This window comes from Camelus bactrianus, chromosome 9 (assembly GCF_048773025.1).
Source record: "Camelus bactrianus isolate YW-2024 breed Bactrian camel chromosome 9, ASM4877302v1, whole genome shotgun sequence".
Lineage (NCBI taxonomy): Eukaryota > Metazoa > Chordata > Mammalia > Artiodactyla > Camelidae > Camelus > Camelus bactrianus.
This window is the reverse complement of record NC_133547.1, coordinates 39,330,378-39,357,259: the sequence shown is the minus strand read 5'-3', so window position 1 is coordinate 39,357,259 and position 26,882 is coordinate 39,330,378. Positions and strand designations below refer to the sequence as shown.

Below are 26,882 nucleotides of genomic sequence, written 5' to 3'. Positions count from 1 at the left end.
AAGGGTCTCAAGATACTTGTACACTGATGTTCATAGCAGCATAACTCACAATAGCCAAAAGGTGCAAGCAACTGGAGTCCCAACAGATAAAATGGATAAACTGTGGTATACAATACAATGGAATACTATCCAGCCTTTAAAAAGGAAGGAAATTTTAATATATGACATGGATGATCCTTGAGAACATTATGCTAAGTGAAATAAGCCATTCACAAAAAGACAAATACTGTATGATTCCACTTATATGGGTACCTAGAGTAGTCAAATTCATAGAGACTCAAAGTATCTTTGGTGGTTGCCAGTGGCTAGGGGTAGGGAGGAAATGATGAACTGTTTAATGTGTACAGAGTTTCAGTTTTTCAGGATGAAAAGATTTATGGATATGGATAGTTACACAACAATGTGAATGTATTTAGTGACACAACTATACACTTAAAAATGGTTAAGATGGTAAATTTTACTGTCAGGTGTATTTTGACTTAAAAAATTACAATAAGCAACATGCACACTCAGGTGTACTACATTATACACCAAATTTTAACACACTTAAACTTGCTGCCAACTTTTGTGTACACCTCTCATTTCCTCCTAGGGAGTAAAAATCATTATTTCCTCTTTGGAGAATTTTCTGAGCATGCAAAAGGCCAGTACTTAAAGACAAAATCAAGACTTAAAAACTTCCAATTACCCCATAGTGTACCCTGCACCCTCCCCCCGCCAATATACAGAACTATAGTTATTATTCGTTATGCCCCATTTTAAAAATTATGCTCGAAATAGGTTTCTGGGTTGTACTGCAAATGTTACACATTCGAGAACTTATAAAATAAATCGATACCAAGAAAATACGCTTCGCATTCCTTTTACGTATTTGGCTTCTATGCAAGATTTCTCTTGCACGGAGTTCGGCCGATGAGGGTGAAAACAAGCCAACGGAGGCCGGCCCCGCCCCCTCGGCGGGCCAATCAGCCGCGCGCCGGAGAGGGGCGCACAGCTGCCGGCCGAGCGAGTCGATGAGGACGCGTCGGAGGCGGGTGCCGCTGGAGCGCCAGGCGGCTCGGGAGGCGGCTCGCCATCTTCTCTAGGAGCTCCGGCAGGTGTCCTATCTTCCTGGAGAGGCAGGCGGGCGACCCGAGACGTGAGTCCTCGCGGTCGCGTGTGTATGTGCAGCGCGCAGGGCTGCGGTTCGGCCCTGGCGGGTCCCGCGGGCGGCGGCGCAAGGGAGGCCGGGGGCGGTACCAGGGGCGGGGGCCGCGCTCGCCCGGGTCTGCGGGGGACTGGGCGCTGCGTCCTCCCTGGCGGCGAGCGACCTGTCACCCTCTTATCTCTCGGGCCGGTTGGCGGTCTTATCTCTGGTTGCCGCCGTCTTACGCGGTTCAAAGAGCGGCCTAGGGAAAAGGGGCGAGAAATGCAGAGCGAGGCGCGAGCGAACGTTGAATTTTGTTGACTTAAGTTATCTCTGGAAACTTTAAGCACAGTTTGAACAAATGCTGGCAGCAGAATGGCTCGGATTTGGTTGTAGTTAAGTTTTAAAAACTCCAAATTAATTTGAATGTTGAAAGTTAGAGATGAATATTTATGAGTAGGTGGTGAAAAACAATGACGATTTTCCTCTGTGATAGTGGTTACGAAAGTGTGGTCCCAAGACGAGCTTCATCATCATCATCAAGGAACCGTTAGAAATGAACATTCTTAAATATGAGAGCCAGGGCTCCAGGAAACTACACACACACACGCGAACTAAATCGCAACCCCCTGACTTATGCCGTGCTATATATATCCTAGGTTAATACAGAAGTGGACTCTGTTACCCAAGTTAGTTTTGTCTTTCTCATTTCACTTGTAAATTCATTGAAATCACCTACTTCTCTTTTATGCCGATTTCCACTCAGTGACTTGAAGTCTCCTTGGAGATCTCTGTCTTTTTGGTAGCTATCCAGTCTAGTCGCTCCTGTTACAGCCCATTCCTGGTATTTTTCCCGCTTTGTAGAGGGGATCCCGCAGTTTCTCCTTCACCCTCGGAACAGCCCCTCAAGCCCACTAGCATCTTGCCTTGGAGAGGCCGTTTAGGTAGAGCCAGCCTGGGTTTGACCAGCTACTAGCTTTGTGATTTTGGACAAGTTACTTGTTTTTCTAATCTATAAAATGAAGATAACAATACTACTGCTTTCAAGAGTTCTTGTGAGGATTAAATGAACGAATGCATGTAACAGTGTTTGGCAAGTAGTAATCAAATACCAGCTATTATAATTATATAGTAATTTGATATTATTGGTGCCAAAGCCTGACACAGATGAGAAAAATGATTAAAAGAAATAGAACTAGGGGAGAGAGACTATTACTGACAGAGTCACAGGTGCCACCACTGAACTAAACCAGCATTGGATGGTTACTTTCCCTTAACACTTTGCTACCTGGGAGGGTCTGTGGGCCAGCATCTCTGCCATCACTAGGAGATTGTTAGAAATGCAGAATCTCCGGCCCACCTGAGACTTAGTCAGAATTTGTTTTTTAGCAAGATCTCGACCAGGTTTAGACGCAGCTTTGTTTGGAGGAAGTGTGAGATCACTTGTAAGATCTCTTAAGGAGCTCCAGCCTGACATCAGTGATTGCAGGGATTTGGCAGGAGGGCCTGACTTTGCAGCTGTTTCCACTATACCACTTCACCTGGTCTTCCATCATTTCTGCATTGCTAATCCCTACTGCTGAATCTGCTGATCATCATTGGAGAAAGTAACATAGTTGCCAATAGCATGACTTTGTGGGGGTCATAGTCAAAACTCAGCTGCTGACAGCCTTTTGATTCCTGTCCCTTTGTGGAATTCCCTGTATAGGGCTGTTTTTCCAAATCTCCATTTTCTGTCACAGCCTCCGCAAGAAAAGAGACACTCCCAACTTTCTAATGGACTTTTTTGTTATCCTCTTGATATCATATGATAATGTGAACTCTGAGCTTCTCTTCTTTTTGCTTTAGAAAATTTATTTCCATCTTTCCTCATTTATGTTAATGAAGTCATGTAAAACCTTGTTGCCTATGAAAAGCCTTTCCTATAGCCTTGATTCCATTCACTGCTCTTTTCCAAGTGTTTGCTTGGTTCAGACCCTCCCCCTTGTCACCTACTTAGTTCTTAACTGCTTAGAATTAGGCTTCCCCCTTTTCTAAGAAAGTCATTTAGAAGATAACCAACTAATCTACTAGTTCGGTGGCTTTTATTGGACTTTATTTTTCTCAGTTTCTCTGAAGTATTTAATATAGTTGACTAATACCTTCTTGCAGTTAAGCCCCTCTTGGTCTCTACACTGTGGTTTTTAGCTTGCTTTCTATTGCTCTTATTAGTCTTCACTCCTTTTGTATTTGGGTCTTCTCAAGGCTTCATTCCTTAGCTTTTTTTTTTTTTTTTTTTAATTCAAGCCTAGTCAGTTTACAATATTGTGTCAGTTTCTCATTACAGCATAATGTTTCATTCGTACATGAACATACACATACTCGTTCATGTTCTTTTTCACCATAAGTTACTACCATCTATTGAATATAGTTCTCTGTGCTATACAGTATGAACTTGTTGTTTATCTAATTTATATATATTAGTTAGTATCTGCAAATCTCAAACTCCCAATTTATCCCTTCCCACCCCATTTCCCCCTGGTAACCATAAGTTTGTTTTCTATGTCTGTTTCTGTTTTGTAAATAAGTTCATTTGTCTTTTTTTTTTTTTTTAGATGCCACATATAAATGATATCGTATGGTATTTTTCTTTCTCTTTCTGGCTTACTTCATTTAGAATGACGATCTCCAGGTCCATCCATGTTGGTGCAGATGGCATTATTTTGTTCTTTTTTATGGCTGAGTAGTATTCCATTATATAAATAAACCACAACTTCTTTATCTAGTCATCTGTCAATGAACATTTAGGTTGTTTCCTTGTCTTGGCTATTGTATATAGTGCTGCTGTGAACATTATGGTGCATGTATCTTTTCAAATTAGAGTTCCCTCTGGATACATGCCCAGGAGTGGGATTGCTGGATCATATGGAAGGCCATTTTTAGTCTTTTGAGTAATCTCTATACTGTTTTCCATTATGGCCACACCAAATTGCATTCCCACCAGTAGTGTAGGAGGGTTCCCTTTTCTCCACACCCTGTGCAGCATTTATCCGTTGTGGACTTTTAAGTGATTCTGACTGGCCATTCTGACTGATGTGAGGTGATACCTTGCTGTAGTTTTGATTTGCATTTCTCTAGTAATTGGCAGTATTAAGCATTTTTTATGTGCCTATTAGCCATTTGTATGTCTTCATTGGAGGAGTGCTCATTTAGGTCTTCTGCTTATTTTTGGATGTGGTTTTTTTGTTGTTGTTATTAAGTTGTAAGAGCTGTTTGTATATTCTGGAAATTAAACCTATGTCAGTCACATCATTTGCAAATATTTTCTACCATTCTGTAGGTTGTCGTTTTGTTTTGCTTATGGTTTCCTTTGCTGTGCAAAAGTTCATAAGTTTAGTTAGGTCCCATTTGTTTATTTTTGTTTTTATTTCTATTGCCTGGGTAGACTGCCCTAGGAGAACATTGCTAAAATTTAGGTTAGATAATGTTTTGCCTTCTTTTAGGAGGTTTATGATGTCCTGTCTTATGTTTAAGTCTTTAAGCCATTTTGAGTTTATTTTTGTGTATGGAGTGAGGGAGTGTTCTAGCTTCATTGATTCACATGAGGCTGTCCCCCTGACTTAACTCTTCTTTCCCTCAATCAAGTGTACAGTATCCAGTATTTCTAAGTGTGTCTAGAGTGTGACAGGGATCTTAGGCCGCCTTTCCCATCCTCACTGTTATCTAGTATTTGGGGTTTACCTCTTTAAACATAAAAAGTTAGGGTTTTTCTTTTGAACTACCAGTTGTTTACTAAATTTATCAGTATATTTGATGAGTTCTCGTGCTCATTGTTGTTTCTTTTATTCACACCTTTCCTCATTGAGGTGAAACTTCTTTAATGTATCAAGAGTCAATGGTTTGTAGACTTCATTAATTTTTTTTTATGTCTGAATAAATCTGTATTAGTTTTCTACGGGCACCACGACAGAGCAGCACAGACTGGGCAGCTTAAGCAACAGGAATTTATTTTCTCGCAGTTCTGGAGGCTGGAAGTCCGAGATCAAGGGGTTGGCAGCATGGGTTTCTGCTGTGGCCTCTCTCCTTGGCTTGCAGGTGGCTGTTTTCTCCCCGTGTCTTTACGTCATCTTCCCTCTGTGTTCAAATTTCCTCTTGTAAGAATATGAGTCATACTGGATTAGAGCCCACACTCATGGCCTCGTTTTAACTCAGTTACCTCTTTAGAGACCCTACCTCCACATATTCTGAGGAACTGCGGGTTAGCACTTCAGCGTGTGAATTTTGGGGGAGGGGTACAATTTAGACCATGACAGTATCATCATTAGTCTTTGCCATGGGGAGAAAAAGAACTTTTGTAAAATGTGAAATACACATACAGAAAAGTGTGTAAATATAAATGTTCACTTTAGCAAATTATTAAAAAGCAAACACCTATGTCACTACCATCCAGGTTAATAAGTAGAATATGGCCAGTGTCCCAGAAGCCCTCCAGCTCCTTTTCCGTCATCTCATGCTTGGTCTCAGAGGGGAGCACTTCAGTATTCACCACCAAGTCTAGTGCCTGCTGTAAGACTCCATCTGACCAAGGTTTCTGTTATTCCTGGGCTGTTAAGTGTTTGTTTTGTTTTAATGTTGAATGAGTTTATCCTGTTTCATTCTTGCTATTGGTTTTGGGGGCCTTCTCTTTTTTCATTAATCTTACTATAGGTTTATTAATTTTATTAGTCATTTCAAAGAACCAAGTTTTGGCTTTGTTATCTTCTCTATTACATGCTTTTGTATTTATTAATTTTTACTCTTTATTTTTGCACTGACTCCTTTTCCATGTTCTTTCTCTGGCCTCCTGCTCATGCACTGATCAGCGCTGTGCTGAATACTTGAGGCGTCTGTTCTCACACCAGTCCTCTGATACACACCAGGTGTCCTCCAGTTCAGTTCAGTTCTGACACTAAAACTGTCCAGAATTAGGCACATCCCACAAGTTAAGGGCCATGTCCTTTGCAAGACTTTCCTCACATCAGATGCATGTCTTGGGGGCCACTTGCACTTCTGACTAACTGGCTGTAGATTTGGGGGTTCCCACAACCCCAACAGATTGCATAATTCGCTAGAATGACTCACTGAAAGAACACACTGAAAGCAGTACACTTACAGTTTTATTATAAAGGATATAGATCAAGATCAGCCACATGAAGAGACACATAGGGCAGAGTTTGTGGGGGAAGACGCAGCGCTTCTGTGTTCTCTCCTCATAGAGTCCAGGCGTGTCACCATCTCAGCACATCAGTGTGTCACCAACCAGGAGGCTTCTCTGAGCCTCAGGGTCTAGAGTTTTTATTAGCGTTTCAGTCCATAGACTTCCCTGATTCCTTGGCCTAAAGATTGAACTCAATCTCTAGCTCCCCTCTCATCCTCAGAGATCGGATGGCTGGAAGCTCCAACCCTCTAGTCATGAGCCTGGTCTTCCTGATGGCCCTTCCCCAACCTGAAGCTATCCAGGGTCCACCGTGAATCAGCTCATTAGCATAACAGGCAGTCCTGTCCCTCAGGAAATTCCAAGGGTTTCTGAAGGAACTGAGGACAAAAACCAGATAATCTCTATTGTATTTCAGGGGCCCTCTGCAGATCTTTGGAGGTCTGTCTCTGTGCGGCTTTCTCCTGTGAACTCCAGCTGCCTTGGTTTCTGCAGACTCTCAACTCCATCTCCTCAGAGGGCCTTCTGGGCTCTGTCTGAACTCCCCCTCGGGGTGCCTATGGCCTGGAAACTCTTCTTAAGACAGTAATCCAGGGCAGTGGAGGGGCTTTCCATGTTTGTTTCACATCTTTTAGGGACCACCATTCTTTCTTGTCTGCTGTCCAGTGTCTTGAAAACAGTTTCATTTATTTTGTGCAGAGTTCTTGGTTGTTCAGGCAGGAAGGTAAATCTGGTCCCTGTTACTCCATCTTGGCCAGAAGTAGGAGTCCAGGGAGTGCTTTGGAGCACGGAGTCACTGTGTCATCTTGACCCAAAACCTCTGGCTGAATTCTTCCTTTATTCCTGTGTCAGGCTCTTGTCCCTTCCACTTTGTTAAAAGCCGCTGTACCAAATCCAGTGGTCAGTTTGTTGCCCTCTGATCACCTGATCTTTCAGCAGCATTTGATGTAGTTATCAGTTCTTTTCTTTCTTCACTTGTCTCCTGGAATACCAGCCTCTCCTGGTTTTCCTCCTGCCTCACTAGTACTCATGGTCGGTGTCTCTTGTCTGCTCCCCCTCTTCTTTCTGACCTCCTGGTGTTGGCATGCCCCAGGGCTCAGGCTTTTATCTTAATAATAGAGCACCCCATGATCTTATCTAGTCCATGACTTTAAACCCCATCTACATCCTGATATTTCTGTAGCCACACTTCTCTCCTTAGCTCCGTGCTGTATATTGGACATCTCCACTTGGGTATCAGTAGACATCTGAAATTGACGGTGTCCAAAACAGAACTCTTGATCTGTCAGAACTTGTGATCTGCCCACCTCAGTGTCCCTCAGTCCTTCCCATTCTCCCAGTTGCCCAGGTCACAAATCTAGATGCCATTTCAATCGTCTCTTGTCCCTACTTATTATGTCCAATTTACCAGCAATTTCTGCAGTGTATTTCTGTATTAGGATAGCACAAGATGGTGTTTAAAAAAAACAAAAAACAAAAACCTTCAAATCTCAGGACTTAACCATAAAAGAAATTTGTGTTCACATGAAAGACATGTTCCCACTCAGTGGGTGGCCGTGCATGGGGTTGTTTAGGGTCCCATCTCCTTCCATAGTTGGGCTGCCCTCCCATAGGGCTCAGGGTCCTCCCTGTTCCCTGCTGGGGCCGGGGTGGCAAGGCAGCCACAGGATCGTGCACGGGAGGCTTTCATGGCCCAGACCTGGATGTGGTGTGCATACCCTTCCACTGCTGTTGCACTGGCCAGGACTTAATTGTCACATACCTGACTGGAAGAGAGGCTGGGATATGTAGTCACCATGTGTACAGAAAGAAGAAGGAATATGCTTGGTGACCTGTTAGCTGTTCTTTGCAACATAATGTAATGTCTACCTCAAATTTTAAAAATCTGATCATTCCCCATCACCTTCATTGCTGTCTTAGTTCATGCCACCTTCATCTCTCAGCGGGACTACTCATATCCTCCTTACTAATGTCCTGCTTTTGTTCTTCTGTTCCCGCCAGCACATAGTAGCCATAGTGATTTAGTTTAGAACGTAACCCAGATTCTATCACTTCTGTGCTTAAAACCCTTAAGTGGCTAGCTTCCTGTTACATTTAGAGTAAAAACTACTCTCGTTACTGTGGCCGATTCCCTCACTGCACTCCACCCCCACCCCCTGCCCCAGCTAGCTCATTCACAAGACCCAGTTGTTCTGACCTTCTTGCTTGTTCTTTGAATGCTTCAAATTTACTCCCTACTTGTGCCTTTATACTTGCTATGTCCCCTCTCTGAATGGTCTTTTCCCAGATCTTCCTAAGGTTATTAGCTTCTTGTCATTTTTCTGCTTAAATGTTGTGGTTATCTACCACTGTGTAACAAACCACCCCAAAGTTTAGGGGCTTTAAACAACCATTTTATTACCTCTCATGATTCTGTGGCTTATGGAGCTTCACTGGGCTCCGCTGGGTAGTTATTTTATTCCATATGCTGGTGGCTAGATCACCAAGTCAGCTACCAAGGGATTGGATCAGAACCACCAAGATGGCTCATCTACATGGCTGGCCATTGATGTTGGCTGCCAACTGGAGGCTTAGTCTGCCCCGACACATGACCTCGCCATGTGGCTTGGCCTTCTCACAGCGTGGTGGCTGAGTTCCAAGAGCAAGCATTCCTAAGTGATAAAGTAGAGGCCGCTGATCCTGGTATAGGTTAGGCCAGGCCCTGGCCACAGTATTTTGGTCAAGTAGTCATATGGCCAACCTAGATTCAGGGGGAGAGGAGATAAATTCCGTCTCTCAGTGGGGGAAATGACGGAGAATCCGAGGCCACCTTTCATCCAGTCAGAGGGCTTCCCCAAAGCACCTAGCGTCACCTAATCCATCTGCACCATTGTCTTGCTTTATTTTCCTCAGAGGACTTACCACCATCTGAATTTTTTTTTTTTTTTTTTTTTTTTTTTTGCCAGTTTATTGACATCTCCCATGAGAATGTAAGCTTCTTAAAGAAGACCTGGCCTATTTTCCTAGTAGCCCTGCCACTTAAGCAGTGCCCAATATCCAGCAGGTATTTAGTAAATGTTGAACAAGTGAGTGCTGAACTCTTTCCCCAAAGTGTATTCTCTTTCGGAATTGCCTTTTTAAGTTAACATATCACCATTTTCTTTGTCAGGAGGCCTTGGAATCTTGGAGTCATGTCTGCCATTGTTCTTTCTTTCCTTCTACGTGCGTTCAGTTGCTGAGGCCTGTAGGAATAATCTTTAAAACATGCCCTGTGTGTTCTTTCTGTCCTTGTTACCACTGCTCATTGAGACCAACATCCTTTTTCTACTTCAGCCTCCTTGTTGGACCCTCTGAATCCAGTTTTTTCCTCATTCTGTACGCTTAATGCTAGTTTCATCTTCCCAAAATGTAGCTCCCATCACCCTTGAATGCTGCTGTTAGCAGGTGAAGTTAGTCATAAGCTTTTTACTCTGGCAGAGTTTGTGCAGCCCACCTCTCCATTTCTGTGCTCCACCACATCCGTCCTCACGTTTCCAGTTTCTGAGATGTACACTGTGCTCTTCTGCCTCTGCCCCTCTTTATCTCGCACTTTCAGAATGTTACCCATCAAAGTCCATCTCCCACGCCCATTCCTCCATGAAATCTTCCGTTTCTGCAAGTCAGGTGTCCTTCATCCTTTGAGCCCCTAAGACCTTTTGGATCCCTGCTGAGGCTTTGATCATTTGCATTTGCTGCTTAATGAACATTTACTGAATGTCTTTCACATGCCAGCCCCTGGGCTAGGCATCAGGCTTGGAGAGGTGAAGGGGGCAAGATGGAGAGGGAGTTGGGAGGGGGAATTCAGTAAGTTGTTACCTTCCCTGGGGAAGTTGACATTATAGTGCAGTGGTTTCCTACCTTCATTGTGTGATGGAACCAGCTGAGGAGCCATAAAAATCCCAGTGCCTATGTCTTACCCCAAGAGATTCTGATCTAAGGGTCTGGGATGTAGCTTTTATTTTAATAAAAGTAAAGAGATGTCATTTTTAATTTAAATTAAATAGCCACATGTGGCTAATGGCTACTGTATTGGATAGTGTTGAATAGAGGAGTTATTAAGTGTTGAAATGATTTGAAATGATTCTGGCCAAGAAGTGGCTAATCTCAGAATGTGTTATGCTACAAGAAGAAACAGAGTAACTAGGAACACGAAAGAGTGTTTGATTTGGCCTGGTGTTACTTTTATTCCTGCAGCTAGACTGTGAGTCATTGATGGCTTTCTTGTCTTGGAACTCCCTTACCTGATTGTTATTCCCAGGAGGTATAAGAGAGGCTGTCCAGCAGCCCATTTTGCAGTAATGGAAATGTCCTACGTCTGCACCGTTCAGTTTGGCAGCCACTAGCCACACATGGCTATTGAGTGCTTGAAATGCAGCTTAGTAAGAATGAGGACCTGATTTTTAATTTAATTTTAATTTAAATAGCCACATGTGGCTAATGGCTACTATATTGGACAGTGTTGAATAGAGGAGCTATTAAGTGTTGAAATGATTTGACAGTGATTTTACGCAGAGGCTTGGATGAAGCATGCTGTTTCCTCTGATTATTTGAGAGTTCGGCCACCTCATTTGAATCTTAATTTTGCACCTCTTTAATGTCTCATTTGTTAAAAAAAAATGGGGGATGAGGAAGGTTTGATTAGAATGTGTTTTTTTAAAAGTTTTACTGAGAAATGATTCACCCATTTAAGTTGTACAGTTCAATTTTAGTATATTCACAGATATATATATATATATATAAACTGTTACCACAGTTAATTTTAGATAGCTTTTCATCACCTCAGAAGGAAACCCTCTATCTTTCAACTACCGCGTCTCTGTCCCTTATTATACCCTCAGCAGCTCCAATCTACTTCCTGTCTCCATAGATTTGCCTATTCTGGACATTTCATATGAATGGATCATATAATATATGGCCTTTGTTTGGTAACTGACTTCTTTCACATAATAATGTTTTCAAGATCCATCCATGTTGTAGCATGTATTAATACATCATTCTTTTTTATGGCCTCATAATATTCCATGTATGAATATGCCACATTTTATTCATTCATCAGTTTATGGACATTTGGGTTATTTCTACTTTTTGGCTATTGTGACTAATATGGCTATAAATGTGTACAAGTTTTTGTGTAGACATAGATTTTCATTTCTCTTGGCTGTATACCTAGGAATGGAATTACTGAATCATTTTGGAAAATCTTATTTTTTGGTCTCAATGAGAAAATGTGTGCATGTGTGTATGTGTTTAATATGCAAATACCATTTTACTGAGTATTTTTATCTCAGTTATTATTGGGAAAACATTATCTTAGCACTGGAAGGAAGTAGATTGTTTTTATCGCAAAAAAGTTTCTTCTAAAAATAATTATGTTTCATTGTATTTGTTAGTTTCTTTAGCCTTCATGCAGGATGCTGTGTTCTTTGCTCCTTTGCGAGTGTCTGTGGTTGATAACTGCCTATGGTCATGATGATGACTGGATTGACCCCACAGACATGCTTAACTATGATGCTGCTTCAGGAACAATGAGAAAATCTCAGGTATTTAAAAAATGTGTGTGTGTGTTTAAGACCTTATCAGTCCTACGACGGAAATAGTGCAATTTTGTTACTATTTTACACAGAGCAAGGAGTCCATGCTTAGCAATCATGAGAACTTCCCGATTCTTAGTCTAAGATGAGTTCAACCCCATCTGGTTATTTCTGTTTCAGATTTAAATGTAAAGCCCATCAAGGAGCAAACTAACTTGATTTTGGTTCCTCACTGGTAGATAAATTTAAGGCTCTTATTTTTTTGGTGGTTTAATACAGTTGAAGAATATAATGAGCAAAGTCATAAAATGATGAAGCCAAAATTTTAGTCTTCATTAACTGTAGGTTATTTTTACAACTGAACTATAAAGACAAAATCTCTCTCCACTTTGCTTTAGGTGAAACATGGTATATCAGAGAAACAGGAGGATAGTCCTGACGCGTCATGTGCTGATGAGTTGTCAGAATGCTACAGCAAACTTGATTCTTTAAATTATAAGGTTAGATTTTTTTCATTCATGATTTTTATATTATATATAGTATGTTAAATTGCTCCGTTTTCCTGTCTTTGCTAGTATTATTTGTGTTTCTGTCTAAAGTAAAATTTACATACATATGATTTTTTTCTTTAGTTACTCTAGCCTTGATTTCTCTTTGGTTACTCTGGCCTTGGTTTTTTCCTGTAATAACATTTAGCTCTCACTATGTTGTAATTATTTCTTCACGAGGCTGAAAATTTCCTAGGGCAAGAAATTGTTTTGTTCATCCACGATTCTCTATCACCTGGTGCAAAACTCCCGACAGACGTAGCAGATGAAGCATTGGCTCTGGTACCAGCTTATAAGCATTAAGAGTTACTCTTACAAACACAAGGGATTACTGTAATTTAGTGTGTGGTAGCTGTGTCTTCATTTACTCAGTCCTTTTATTTATGTGACTAGAGTTTATGGGAAAGGAAATAAGTCAAGATTGTTAGAGGGTTTGATCTTCATGCTTCATGGTTTTCAGCTTTAAAATTGCTGAAAGTCATCAGGAAAACTGCTAATCAGGGTGCAGTGCTGCACATGTGTTCCTCATTTGTTGCCTACTTGCCTTTTGCAAAGAGAACCCATAGAAATAGAGAAAAGCTTATGCTGCGAGAGTCCACCTGTTGGTTGTGAGGGAGCGTGAGCTGGTGGCACTGGGGAGGGGGCCTCAGGTCGGGGGACGGCAGAGGTCCAGCACCTGAAGACTCAAACTGAGGCAGTGACCGGGGTTGAAGAGAAAAGTGTTTGGCCTTTCCATGGTAGAATAGGGGAGTTGTGGTGGCTGAGGTAGGAGGGGAAACAGATAGGGAAGAGCTGGAGTGAATGAGGGAGGTTTCCAGCTAGAGACTTGCTCCAGCTGGGGAGGGCTTGTTAACTGAGATCCGGATAAATCCCAATTCAGATCTATAAGCAGCTGCTTATGGTTCTTATCAAATGTGAATGTTGTCTCACCCAAGTGCTAGCAGAGAAATGCCCGGATAAAACTTGCCTCAGTTTAACTGTTTTGTGGTGTAGTGAGCTAATATGGCTGCTCAGTAGGAAAAGCAGAAATGGCTTTTTACAGACCATTTTTGTGACTTTGGTTGAAACGTTGTAAAAACGCTATTGGTAAAATGGAGTCTTGAATCCTTATGTCTTTTTAAAAAAAAGTTTCTCTTAAAAAGAAATTTAAAAAATTTTAAGGTTTGTAAACCTTTCCTGAAAGCAGAGGAAACTGCCACGTGACTTCTCTAGTGTCTTTCTATCCTGAGTCTGCGTGTGCTGCTCAGTTACTGTCATGTTTATTGCCTGAAGCCCATTTCAGTGCTCAACTCAACTTGTGGTCCACGCTCAAGTAAACAATGGAAATTGCTTAACACAGGGTCTAAATGTCTGTAAGATGTACACTACCCTCACTCAGAGGTTTGATCGCTGGGGTGTTTGTAGAGTTAAGTTCAGGGGAAGACTATTCTAATGAAGAATTCTGTGCTGAGGGGGTGGCATGTATCGGACACCCTGCAGAAGCCATGGTTTCTGCCTGCGTGAAGCATCTCATGTGGTAGGGGATGATCAGTTGTTGACAGGAAAAATTAATAAAAGGCCAGAAGTTATAGGCACGTTCAAGAAATTCTTTGCTGGGTCCATCCTTTCATCTTCTGGCTTCATCCTGTCTCTGTTTCTCTTTCTCTGTCCTCTCTCCATTTTTTTCTTTCTACCTTTCCCTTTTCCTTTCATTCCTTTGTTAAATCACCACTTTGGAATTTGGAAGAGGCAGATGTTCCACATCTCTGCCTCCTTGCCTTGTGATCTTCAGCTTTAAAATTGGTGAAAGTCAGCAGGAAAAAACTGCTAATCAGGATGCAGTGCTGCACATGTGTTTCTCATTTGTTGCCTACGTGCTGATTGCAAAGAGAATCCACAGAAAGCAAGCAAGATCTATGTTTTAGTGCAAGCTTGATAAAGATAACCATCTCCTTACCTTGATCTTGATGGGGCCACCAGGCTAGAAACTTGACCCTTACATTAAACTTTGACACTAACTAATATTGTATTTCTTTTGTGGTTGCAGATTGATGAGTGCGAACAGAAAAAGAGGGAAGACTATGAAAGTCAAAGCAATCCTGTTTTTCGGAGATACTTAAATAAGATTTTAATTGAAACCAGAAAGCTCGGACTTGTGAGTGTTTGATGATGTAATGCTAATCAGTGTAGTGGATATTTTCGTTGTTTATTAATTTCAAATTGTGTCAAGCAGTGATAAAGCATCATTATGGTTCAGCAGAGGATACCTGACTCACCCTTTTACCAAAACCTTTTCGTGCAGGACTGAAAGTAGCAGCCTGCTTTGCAGTGGTTTGGCCAAAGGCAAGTGAGCAGTGCAGACCCCTCCTCTTTTTCTCATAGTTCATGGGGATTTACTTACTCAGCTGTGCACTGCTGTGTTGCTTAATTTGTTGCAGAAAAACGTGTTACAGCTTGGTGTTACAGCTCAGTTATGACAGCAACCTGGATTGGGACAAGAGACCAAACAGCACTCGGAGCATTGGAGACCAGCAGGCCCAGAGGAGTTAACACTCCAAACTCTGGACCCTGTCTGTAGGTTTACACAGGCTTTTATAGGCTGCTAGTTTACACTTTGCAACATCATATGCAAATAAGGTATAACAAAAGTTGACTAATTAGGAACAAGCTTTGTAGAAATGGACCAATCAGGAGTGAAGGAAATAACCAATCAGGCGTGAGCTCAGGGAACCAATAGAATTTTAGCGGTAAGTTCCACTTTCCTAGAAGTAAGCCATTTCAGAGGCAAAAAGTGAGATAGTGCCTCTGGGCCAGGGAACTGGATGGTGCTGGCAGAAGAGTAGTGGCCCTGCCTGGGGGGGTCCTGCCAGTCTTTTTTTATGGGGCCTTCCCACCTCAAATTGAGTTGCGGGGTCACCAGGAAGGTTTTAAATTTGCTGTTTGAACTTTACTGAACAGTTGGAAACTTAATGAACTCGTGGCTTGGTAAGGAATTCTATCCCAGTACCTTACTTCTTGCTTTCTACCACTTCCACATTTCCTTATTCGGATGATGTATTATCATTATATATTGAGAAAGAGAGAAATGTGTTGTAAGTCATTTTCCCCCCTAGCTGTTTACTGTGGCAAGGGATACTTTATAGGATTACATATTATGCACATGTTCCTTATGATTAATGTTAAGGTTCTATTTTTTAGAGTTATTGTTTACACTTTGGGGAGTCAAAACATCAAGGAAACTTAAAGAAAAGGAGTGTTAGATGAATAATTTACTGATCCCACCTTATTTTGGGAATGTAAAGGAAGATGTACTCATATGTGCCCCCTTCAATTCAAGTCTTACAACTGAGTGAGAAGTGGAACAGAGAGTATTTTATAGATGAGGAAACAGATGGAGCCAGAAAATACCCAAGATGGAGATACTTGGAATATTTAGTTTCTGGTTTTTTAAAAATATTAATCAATGACTGCTTTTTAGTACTTACTGATGATTTGTGATATTTACATGAAACTTTGGTTTTTCTCAATTTATATTTTTTGATATAAATATCTGGATTTACTGTTAGAGAAAAAAGAATTTTCTCTTACTTATATTAACTGGTTATGTTTATAGTGATTATGCTAACCTGAACTCACCCTAATATAATTGTGAATGTCATGTATGTTCATGGAAACCCAGTTTTTGCTGCTCCTTTGGATCCCTTTTGTTTTTTATTTATAATACTGCAGATTTTAGGCTATTTGAAAACTGTCAGCAAATGAAAAGTCATAAACTGAATCATAAAATAATGAGTTTATCCTCATTATTTGTGGATTCTGTATTTTTTAATTTGTCTATTTACTAAACTTTATTTGTAACCTCAGAATCAGTACTCATGCTTTTGTGGTCACTCTCAGACATGCGCAGAGCAGCCATCCTTTGAGTTGCCTGATGAGCCCATTCTCAGCTGAGGTGGAGCCTGGCCCTGTTCTGCCTTCTTGTTTCAGCTCGCATGCTATAAACAATTCTCATGGTCTCTTTAGTGACATTTTTCAGGCTTTTTTTTTTTTTTTTTTTTTTTTTTTTTGGATGAGTAAGAATCTCCCAGATGTAGTGCTGTCTAGTGTTCCTAAGCACAGGAAGTCTGAGATGTGCCTTAGAGAAGATTCCCTTGTTAGATAAGCTTAGTTCAGTCATGGGGCACAGTGCTGTTGGCTGTGAGGTCAGGGTTAAGGGATCAACCGTATATATTAAGGTGTCTTTAAAGAAAACGTTAAAAGGTTATGTATTGATTGGTTGATGGAAATGTGCTTGCAGGAACCTAATCCTGTATTTCCTGTAGGAACCATGGTTCAGTGTTTGCTGATTAGGGTTCAGTTGACTTTATAGAACACAACTACTGCAGATAGCAAGAATCAACTGTATTTTACTAAAATGTACAGTGAGTTACTTTGCATAAAGTTTTATAATTTTTGAAATGTTTTTCACACGTATTATCTTTGGTTTTCTTGTTGGCCTGTGAGACAGACAGGTATTATTACTTATTTTTAACTATGAAATATTGTGAACTAATTATATATTTAATTCCAAATTAGTTTTTGTCTTAAAATGTTTCATTGAGTAATATAACGATGAAAATCTCCTTTTCTGGTTTTATTTTTTGCCAAATTTAATTCAGCCTGATGAAAACAAAGGCGATATGCATTATGATGCCGAGATTATCCTTAAAAGACAAACCTTATTAGAAATACAAAAGTTTCTCAATGGAGAAGACTGGAAGCCAGGAGCCTTGGATGATGCACTAAGTGATATTTTAATTAATTTTAAGTTTCATGATTTTGAAACATGGAAGTGGCGATTTGAAGACTCCTTTGGAGTGGACCCATATAATGTGTTTATGGTAAGATGGGACGAGGGGGACATGATTAACAGCTTTTTTTTTTTAATGCTTTAAAAACTCCACTATAATTATGTTAAGAACTCATACTGTGTCAGTAATACTGGATTGAAGAATATGCAGCAAAGTGGTACAAATGATTTTGTGTATTTGAGTCCAGTTCTTTTGTTTTTGCTGATGGTTCGCATTTTTTGGTGGGGAGGATGGCTTGGCAGTGACTCTTCTCTCTGCTTCCTCCTGTTTTTGAGGTGCTCCTGTGTCTGCTCTGCATCGTGGTGTTAGTAGCTACCGAGCTGTGGACGTATGTTCGCTGGTACACCCAACTGAGACGTGTTTTATTCATCAGTTTTCTCATCAGTTTGGGATGGAATTGGATATATTTATATAAGGTATTAAATAGCCAAAGGTTTTACAATTAAAAATGTTATTTCATAATAAAAGACCATTTTGAGCTAATCTCAGGTGAGGGTGGGAGGCCGTGGTTAGAGATGGTGTTGGTGAGGAAATTGGCACCTGCTCAGGTGAACTTGATTTTTTGGGGTCCTTGACCAGTTGGGAAAAATGTGCAGTCCTTATTTTCATAATCCCACTCCTGATGATGGGGGGCATCTGGACAGCTAAATCAGAGTAGAACTAGGCAGACGCATTTGAAAAATGCTTATGTAGATAATTTGGGGTATATCCTTTTATTCTTTGCTAGAAATGATACCAAAATATTTTTTTTAAGTTAGGTTATTTTCTAAATATAAAAGTGATGTATTCATGGTAGAAAATAAAGGAAAAATAGAACAATACAAAGAAATTTAATTTTTAAAGATTGACTATAATTTTATCACCTAGAGATAATCACTATCGATATTCTGAGGTATTTCTGAACTTTTTTCAAAATTTTAATTCTTTCAAAGTTGGGACCATGTTGTACATAGAAATTCAAAAGAAGCACTATTGTTCCTGTCAAAGGAGCAGAATCATTGAAGGGAATTTTAGACCTTTTTGGCAGGGTGAGTCAGGTGGCCAGCTGTTTCAGTGCGTTTATCTGGTAAAACATTGTGGTGCTTTCCCTTAACCTTTGCTCTAAGTTCTGTGGCTTCTAGAACTAATTATTTATTAGAGGAAGGAAGGTTGTTTGGTTGAATATTATTATCTCAGTGATTTCCCCCAGGGCTTTGATTAATAAAATATATATTGGTCATTTGTGCTGAAAACCATAGTAAAACACCATTTTGTCATGAATTGTAAAAGAAAATGCATGGTCATTTAATATGTATAGCTTTATTTTGGGGCATGATATGAGCTATGTTTGAACTAATTTTTAAAACAATCTTTTTAGTAAAAAGGTTTTCCTTCCTCATCATAATTTACAAAGAAGGCAACTGTAGTTAGTTCTTTCTCTTTTCCTGTTGCATTATGAGTGTTTTGCCATGAGCTGAAAAGAGCTATTCTTTTAAAAATAATATATATTTTTTTCTATGAAAAAATTTTAAATAATCCAGTTTGGACAAATAGTGAAGACACACTCTGGACTGAGGTTTTGAGGGTGGAAGGCATAACCTTCCTTGTTAGCAGCTTTTCACAGCTCCCTTTTGGTGTTGGTCAGCTAGCCTTCGCCCAGCATCAGGCCGAAGTTGCCAAGATGGAGCCACTAAGTAATGTGTGTGCTGAGAAGATGGAGTGGACTGGAAGTCTCTGGGGTAAGTTGTTGGTTCCCTGGGTCTTATTTTGAGTAAATTTCTGAGAATGAGAAAACATATTAATAATTACAAGAGATGATAAAATGCCAGAAGGAGGCTTTCCATGACTGAATCTTTGGTATCAGGACAAGGGGAGTCTTAGGTTTCAGACCAGTGACTTCTGTGTTCATGTAATGTTGCAGGAACGGTATTATCTGCTCACTCTGATACTGTCTGCCTCCCTGTATTCGACTGTGAAGGACCCTGGGCTCACTTTGGCTCATCTAGTCCTTAGCATGGTGTCCAGCATGTTCTAGGTCCTCAACACAGCTTTATTAGAGGAGTGAATCAGTGTACATATAAATTAATTTGCATCTTTGATTTAATCTCCTTATATTGACTTATGACATCTTATAATGTAGCTTGACTATACTCTTTAATTAAGGGGGAAATTATTTTTTCTTTTTCCTACAGATTTTATAAACATTCTCATGAATGTTGACTGCTTTCGGTTACATATGTCTAATAGTGGGAATGGTTTAATGATCAAAGGCTCTGTAAATGCAAGTCCATATTGACTGATACAGAATAGAATTTCAGCAGCAAATGAGGCTGTCCAAAATTAATTTTTTAAAAAAAGTTATGGTTAACCATTATATATAAAAATAGATAAAAAACACATTTCTTCTGTATAGCACAGGGAACTATATTCAATATCTTGTAATAATCTTTAATGAAAATGAATATATGTGTGTATATATATATATATGTGGGCATGACTCGAACATTATGTTGTACACCAGAAATTGACACATGGTAACTGACTGTCCTTAAAATAAATAAATGGCCTTAAAAAAAAGATATGGGAACTAAACCAATCCAGCCTTGCTTCCTGGCTTCAAGGAACAATTCAGTGCCTCCTGGAGCTCATGTTAGTACATAATGTACATTTATGATTTAGAAAAAGCGGGAGAACTAATGTTCTACGTTCTTTTTTTGAAAAGTAAGTACTGACTTTTTAAATTGAAATTTTATTGAGATAGTTGTAGGTTCACAGGTAGTTGAAAGAAACAATACAGAGAGATCCTGTACCCTGTACCCATTCCCCACACTGGCACCACTTTGCAGAGTTGTAATAGCGCAGTATCGCAGCCAGGATACAGGCCACCAGTCTTACTCAGATTTCCCCAGTTTTACTTGGACTCCCTTGTGTGTGTAATGAACTGCTTTTAATTACTTTTTAGAAATCTTCATAAAATATTTTATGTGTATAAGACTTGTATAATTTGAATAGATTTTAAAAATATTTAGGACATATGATAAAATTAAAAAAATCACTATTACTGGGAGTCTATTTGTAGAACAATTTGAAATTGATTGGGGGCTGTGGGGGAGGGAGAGTTAGCACCAAAATACTGTCTTATTTGGGAATGAAATGTGACTTTTTTGTCTTAATGACTCAGTGTTTTTTGTCTGTTTCTCTAAATAGAATGGTTTAGAAGTTCATGGACCTATAAGGATGACCCATGCCAAAAATACTATGAGCTCTTATTAGTCAACCCTATTTGGTTGGTCCCACCGACAAAGGTTAGAATGTATTTTTTAAAAGTTACCTATACAAACAAGTAGAAAAAAATACATGTTTGTGAAGAATTGTTAGTGCTTTTTACAGTCATTTTGCTAATAATAAACCTTTGTTCTAGGAAAAAATACTTCCACTACACAGTGATCTTTACATTAAAAGCATATGATAGCATTTACATTTATGGGATTTCATAATTAGAGCACAGTCAATTTTGGCTTACTCTATGTGCCTCAGTTGTTTGAGGGGGAAAAAAATTAAGTTACTTTTATCTTATGTTTTAGGCATTTGCAGTTACATTCACCAACTTTATCACAGAGCCCCTGAAGCATATTGGAAAAGGAACTGGTGAATTTATTAAAGCGCTGATGAAGGAGATTCCAGTGTTACTTCAGATTCCAGTGCTGATAATCATGGCATTAGCTGTCCTGGTTAGTATATAACACTGTTGACACTTAACAGGATTTTCAGAAAAAAGGCAGTTCTAAAATTAGGTTTCTTTTATGTTGTAAATCAGGCTAAATCGTGCTTAATGGTATGAAATTATATATATGTACACACACACACACACACACACACACACACATACATATATATATTATTTTGAGGGGAGGTAATTAGTTTTATTTATTAGTTTATTTACTTGCTTATTTTTTAACAGAGGTTCTGGGGATTGAACCTAGGACCTTGTGCATGCTAGGCATGCATTCTACCACTGAGCTACACCCTCTCTCCCCTGAAGTGGTATGATTTTTAAGTGGTAGATGCTTATTTATACTTATGTGTACATTCCTCTAAGCAAGGAAATGGTTCTGAAGTTTGATTGTAGATGTCAAAACAGTGATTTAGAATACCTTTTAAGATTTGTTCTTTAAACTTCGTGAAGTTGTTTGAAATCAGTTATGTCCTCTTTGACAAAGGGGGCCTTCAGTCTTGAGTTTTGGCCACACTGAGAAGAACATTGGGTTTAACACAGAATCAGAAAGGAATGAAGAAGGGGGTGGGTGTGCTGAGAAACAATTTGGGAATCCAGGAGCAGACGTTTATTCAGTAATGTTACACTATTACTCTTCGTTCATCCATGGTGTCTTCAGCTTTTTTGGGGTTGATTTTCAGCCCTTACCGCAATAAAACAGTTGTCCCATAAAACAAAATGTAAAGAACTCAGATGTGCCATGGGGAATTAGTAAAGAATTGTCTTCCCTAACGATGCTCTGTTTACCTCAGAATTGCTTCTGTTTTGTTTTTGCTTTTTGGCTTGTGACTGGGACTCATTGGTTTAGGGGAATGGTGTTGCTAGGTGACATCAGTTGTATAATGTACTTAGTCTCTGAAACTGAAATTATAAGCCCCTTCATCTACTTCATCTGCTGCCTTAAAAAAGGCCTTTTGCTGCTCTGTCGTCAAATAATAGTATCTCTAGGACAGTGGTTTTCAAACTTTTTGTCCTCAGGACCTTTTGTATTCTTAAGAATTGAAGACCACAGAGAACACTTGTTGGTGGGTGTTTTATTTATTGATATTTACCAGACATTTTTAAAATACAAGTATACACAAGCCCACAGTGAATGAGCCACAAGAGTGAGGAAGTCACTCTAGCCCCACAAGACTCTGCTGTACGCTCACAAGACGAGAATGAAGGAGACTGATGTCATTGCATTATGAAAAGTTTTGACCTCACAGATTCCTGAGAGTCTCAGGGGTCACCCAGGGGCCTGTGGGCCATACTTGGAGAACTCCTGCCTAGTTTTTCCTATGGAATGTGACTCAGAACCTATTGAATTTTAGCTAAAGCTAAAGCAAGTTTGTATTTATTAAAACAAACAAAAAAGCTAAAAAACCTACAGGAGAATGTTTACATAATGATATATAACTTTAAATAATTTTCAGCATTTACCTTACATAATGGGTGTGGCTATAGACAATATATGAGCAATTATCTGACAATTAGCACTCCCTAATTTAAATTTCTAGGCTTTACCTGTTGTTATGATATAATTCAGTCAAAATGTGTCCAACTGATTGAAATGTCTACTTAATACTTAGCGATTTTACAAATTTTGTTGGCTGCTCTGGCCCTGTATTAAAGAAGAGACTGCTAATGAAAGCCCAGTGGAACTGACATGTTTGTGCCTATAAATGCCACAAGTTAAATTACATAATTTTGTTGGTACTGAGGAAGGCACCTCATAATTTCGTTGTAAGTCAACCATTAAGTACTCAGGAAGGTGCATGTCTTTTCCTTCTAGAGTTTCTGCTATGGTGCCGGAAAATCAGTTGATCTGCTGAGACACGTGGGTGGTCCTGAAAGCGAGCCGCCCGCGGCACTTCAGCCAGGTGAAAGACGCCGGCAGCAGGAACTTGATTATAGGCCCTATGGTGGAGCAGGTGATGCAGGTTTCTACTATAGGAGCCAGATTGGCCCCATTGAGCAAGGCCCTTATAACAAAACATATGAGGGTGGAAGAGATGTTTTGAGAGAGAGAGATGTTGACTTAAGATTTCAGACTGGCAACAAGAGCCCAGAAATACTTCGGGCATTTGATTTACCAGGCGCAGATGCAAGAGAGCATCCCAAGGTGGTACCCAGTGTAAGTTAGCAACTGTTTTATTTTGCTCTCCTTTCATACTAGGCTTAAGTGCTTCCTATAGAGCTTTTGCTTAAGTGTTTTGACTCTAACTTTACTTTCATGGCTAATTATATCATTAATGATATAATTATTCACTCTCTCTGTCCCCCTTTCTGGTCAAAAGTTAGTCCAGCCTCCTCAGAAGAAATGAAATTTAATTTTTATGTGAAATACTATATAAGAGTAATTTGTTAGAACAGATGGTAATTCATATGAAATTTCATAGGAAACCAACAAGTGAGCATGACTGAAATTTCTACCTTTGAAGAGATCGGAGGGAAGACCTCACTGAAGGCCTGGAGCCTTAGGGAGCCTGCAGGAGAGCCCTGGAGCCTTATCTACATGAGGAGGGAGCTGGGGAAGGCTCAAAAACCTTGCTTTCCCAAATCTTTCATATCGCTGGCTGGCTAGACTATTTTCTGTCTGTGGAATGGCGAGGCCTCTTTTCCACCATTATTGGCCACGGACATTACCATTTCTGTTTGAGAGGAATTTGTATTTTCATTTGCAGATGTAAACCTTTGAGAAATAGGAATAAGCACAATGGAATTTAGGAAATTGTTAGAATCCTTTATGTGGAGTTCCTTATAAGAAACATACCTCCATGCATCTAGAAAATTAAGATGTTCCTTTCAGCTTTAATAGTTAATGGTTATCTGTCACTCATCTCAAAAATTGTCTCGAGTTCCTGGCTTACTTGAAGGAAAAGCCAAAGATACCATGATGGCCTAGGGCTTCCCTCCTCCTGCTCTCCCTCCCTGCTTCGGCCACAAGGGCCTCCTGACTACTCCTTGAACTCAGCCTTTGTACTTGCTATTCACTGTCAAGAATGCTGTTCCCCATATATTCATATGGTTCATTTCTTCAAGCCTTCACTCACATCACCTTTTCAGACCACCCTGATTTAAACAGTAATCCAACCCCCTACCCCAGCATGATACTGCTAATTTATTGCCTGATTCTCTTCCCAGCCTAAATGTCAATTCCAGAGAGGGCAGGGATTTTTGTCTCTTTGGTGTCTGTTGTATGCCCAGCACCTAGAACTTAATATATACTCTGTAAATACCTGTGGAATGAATTATTCTCACCAGGTAAGAGGAGTTTACAGTACTGGGCACTAGTCCTCCTCACCCTTCCTAAGCTAGGTACTGGACCACCTAGCGTATCCCAAGTGTCCCACTCCTCCATGTACAGTTCCGTGAGGCTTACTAATTTGTATAATTACAATCCAGCACTGGAACCAGGACTTGAAAGAGTTGAAAGTTTGCTATAACAGATTTGTTTGGGAACTTACTAAACACGTTTATTACAAAACTTCACATTATGTTAAACAGTGAACACTGTAATTCTCTACTTTTTAGCATAAATCACCTGTTTTGGACACAAAGCCCAAAGAGATTGGTGGAAACCCAGAAGAAAGCACACCTACAGAAAACCGCACTGAAAGCAGCCACTCTGATAAGCCTGTCTCTGGCCAGAATGTATCAGAAGAGAGTGTGGAAGCGTCCCCTGCAGTGGAAAAGGCCCAGCTCAGGACTGTTGCCCCAGGCAGCCCAGAGGAAGGCAGAACGCCCAGCCCAGCAAGCACCGCAGTGGGACTGTGTGGAAAGGATCCGGATGACGGCCCGTGTGGCTAGAGGAACACGGACACGGAGCACATCTGTGAGGTCGACTTTGGGTTTTATGAAGTATACTGTTCCCAGCTATTTCCTCTTCTCTTCAAACATTCTGATATTTACTACCCAGGTGGCAACTTTAATATTTCTTACTGACAATCAGAATTAACAAACACACATGTATCTGTTTAATTTCTTCTTTGATATTAAGATGCATCCCATAAAGTTTTAAAGTGTTAATTTTGGAACAGGATCTCATAGGTGAACATATGGCAGGCATTAATGATTTTGAATAATTTAAAAGGCCAGTTTGAATTAGAGGACTTTGAAAAGGAAGTTCTATTGTTTACAGGCATATATAGGAACCAACTCACCAGAGTGTGTGTTGCCTAGTGGAAGTCCTGTTAACTTTAGTTAACAGAATAATCTGTTAGTTGTGCATTGGACTGAAAGTGTTTCTGAAAGTGGTAGGTACTCAAAAACGACTTTTAAGGAAAGTCACTGTAGTCAAGCTTACCTCTTCCTGCACTTCAGCATCTTAATGCAGCCACAGAGTCTGCATCACCAGTGTCGATTTGTCTCGTGTAGGCTGCCCCACAGATCAGCCTTCATCTCAACTCTTACAGCGTTACTGGGCCTGCTTCCTTATCCCGCCTTTAACTTTATCCTTATCTAAGACAGAACTGAAGATTGGCAGGGGGATTTAGATTATACAGCTTGTTAAATTGGTAATCTCAGTTTTACACATTTTGAGAATACCTTTATTCTTTCCCCACCAAATGAAGTGCATAGGCTTTCTAAGACCCGTGTTCCTTGCACTCAGAATCCCAGCAATTGAGATTGTTAGGCATTACTATATCTCATTTATATTACACTAAACCATATTGTGCAAGACATACGAAGTTCTCATTTTTAGAGATCTATACAAAGAGAATAAATATCATGATAAGGTAGAGTAGGGTGTTTTTTTAACCCTAGGCAGGTGATTTAATCAACATTTTAAATTACTCATTTTTAAAACTATTCCTCATTTTAAACTTAAAAAAAAAGCAATTTATAAATTTTGCACAAGACCTAGCTAGGAAGCAAATTGTACACATATTTGGGTATCCTTTGCTTTAACCTTCACACTACAAGTTATATTCAGCTGCTTATTAAAAATGATACCAGTCAGGAATAGTCTTATAATATTCATGCAGGCATTTCTTTCAGAAAAAAGGTGTATTCAAAGCATTCACTTTTTGATGTTTTTTACATGAAATGCAGAATACCCATTTTTGGCTCCCAGAAGCATCACTTAGATGCCTGTAACAATTTTATGTGTTAATATTATTTTATAGTTTAATGTTGCAAATATCTTTAATATTTCATCAGGAAGGTAATTTTTCCCAAGAAATGCAGAAGGATTTTATATAAAACTTTCTAACACAGTAGGCATGTAAGGATGCCTGCAGTTTGGGATAGGTTTGTGAGCATCAGTGCATATCAAGTCCTCTAGTGGCCAGGCCCTTTCACACTGATGGGTGAATATGCTCCCAAGGTGCTAGTCGTCCTCTGAGCTGTGATCGGAATCTCCAGTGAAATGAATGCCTCAGTTGATAGACAGTAACTATGAGAGCAGAGTTAATGCTGTTTTGCACTTCTGACTGCTTTTATCAATCTAAAAATGAATCTTTAAAAGAAAATTTAAGTTCACATTTGTATTCTTTCATTACAGATAACCATTTGGGGATGGAATCTACTTTGACAGCTAGCAAGGCAACAAGCTACTGCTGTTGAAAGATGGCAGCAGTTCAGGGAATACTTATTAAAGTAAATGGAACATATCAAGGCTAGTTTATAACTAGAAGAAATAGGCTTGTTTATTGTCTAGCCAATATTTATCATTAAAATCAAGGATTATAGTAATAAGCTTATAGGGAAATCAGAGTGGGGTAGATAGCTTTTTAAAAGCAATTTTTAAGTGGAATAGATAAGGTTGAATGTTTACAGGGTCTAAGAACACCGTATACACAAAATAAACCCTTATTTTTACATTGTTGTGGTTTGGTATGCTGTCTTTGCTCAATAAATATGCTTACAAGAAAAAGCCCATGAAATTTAAGTGTACGCTTAAAAGGATGTTAATCCAG

The 26,882-nt window shown here is 39.8% G+C and overlaps 1 protein-coding gene across 1 annotated transcript; it reads left to right on the top strand.

Annotated features, from left to right (window-relative positions):
* Nucleotides 1–980: 980 nt before the first annotated feature.
* CLCC1 (chloride channel CLIC like 1) lies at nt 981–26,784 on the top strand. The gene is made up of 11 exons (XM_074370090.1): nt 981–1,138; nt 11,708–11,857; nt 12,247–12,348; nt 14,423–14,530; nt 17,034–17,255; nt 17,501–17,641; nt 18,850–18,943; nt 20,412–20,509; nt 20,789–20,935; nt 22,754–23,095; nt 24,496–26,784. The coding sequence occupies exons 2-11, from the start codon at nt 11,729–11,731 to the stop codon at nt 24,769–24,771; spliced, it is 1,659 nt and encodes a 552-aa protein (XP_074226191.1). The 5' UTR covers nt 981–1,138; nt 11,708–11,728; the 3' UTR covers nt 24,772–26,784.
* Nucleotides 26,785–26,882: the final 98 nt, after the last annotated feature.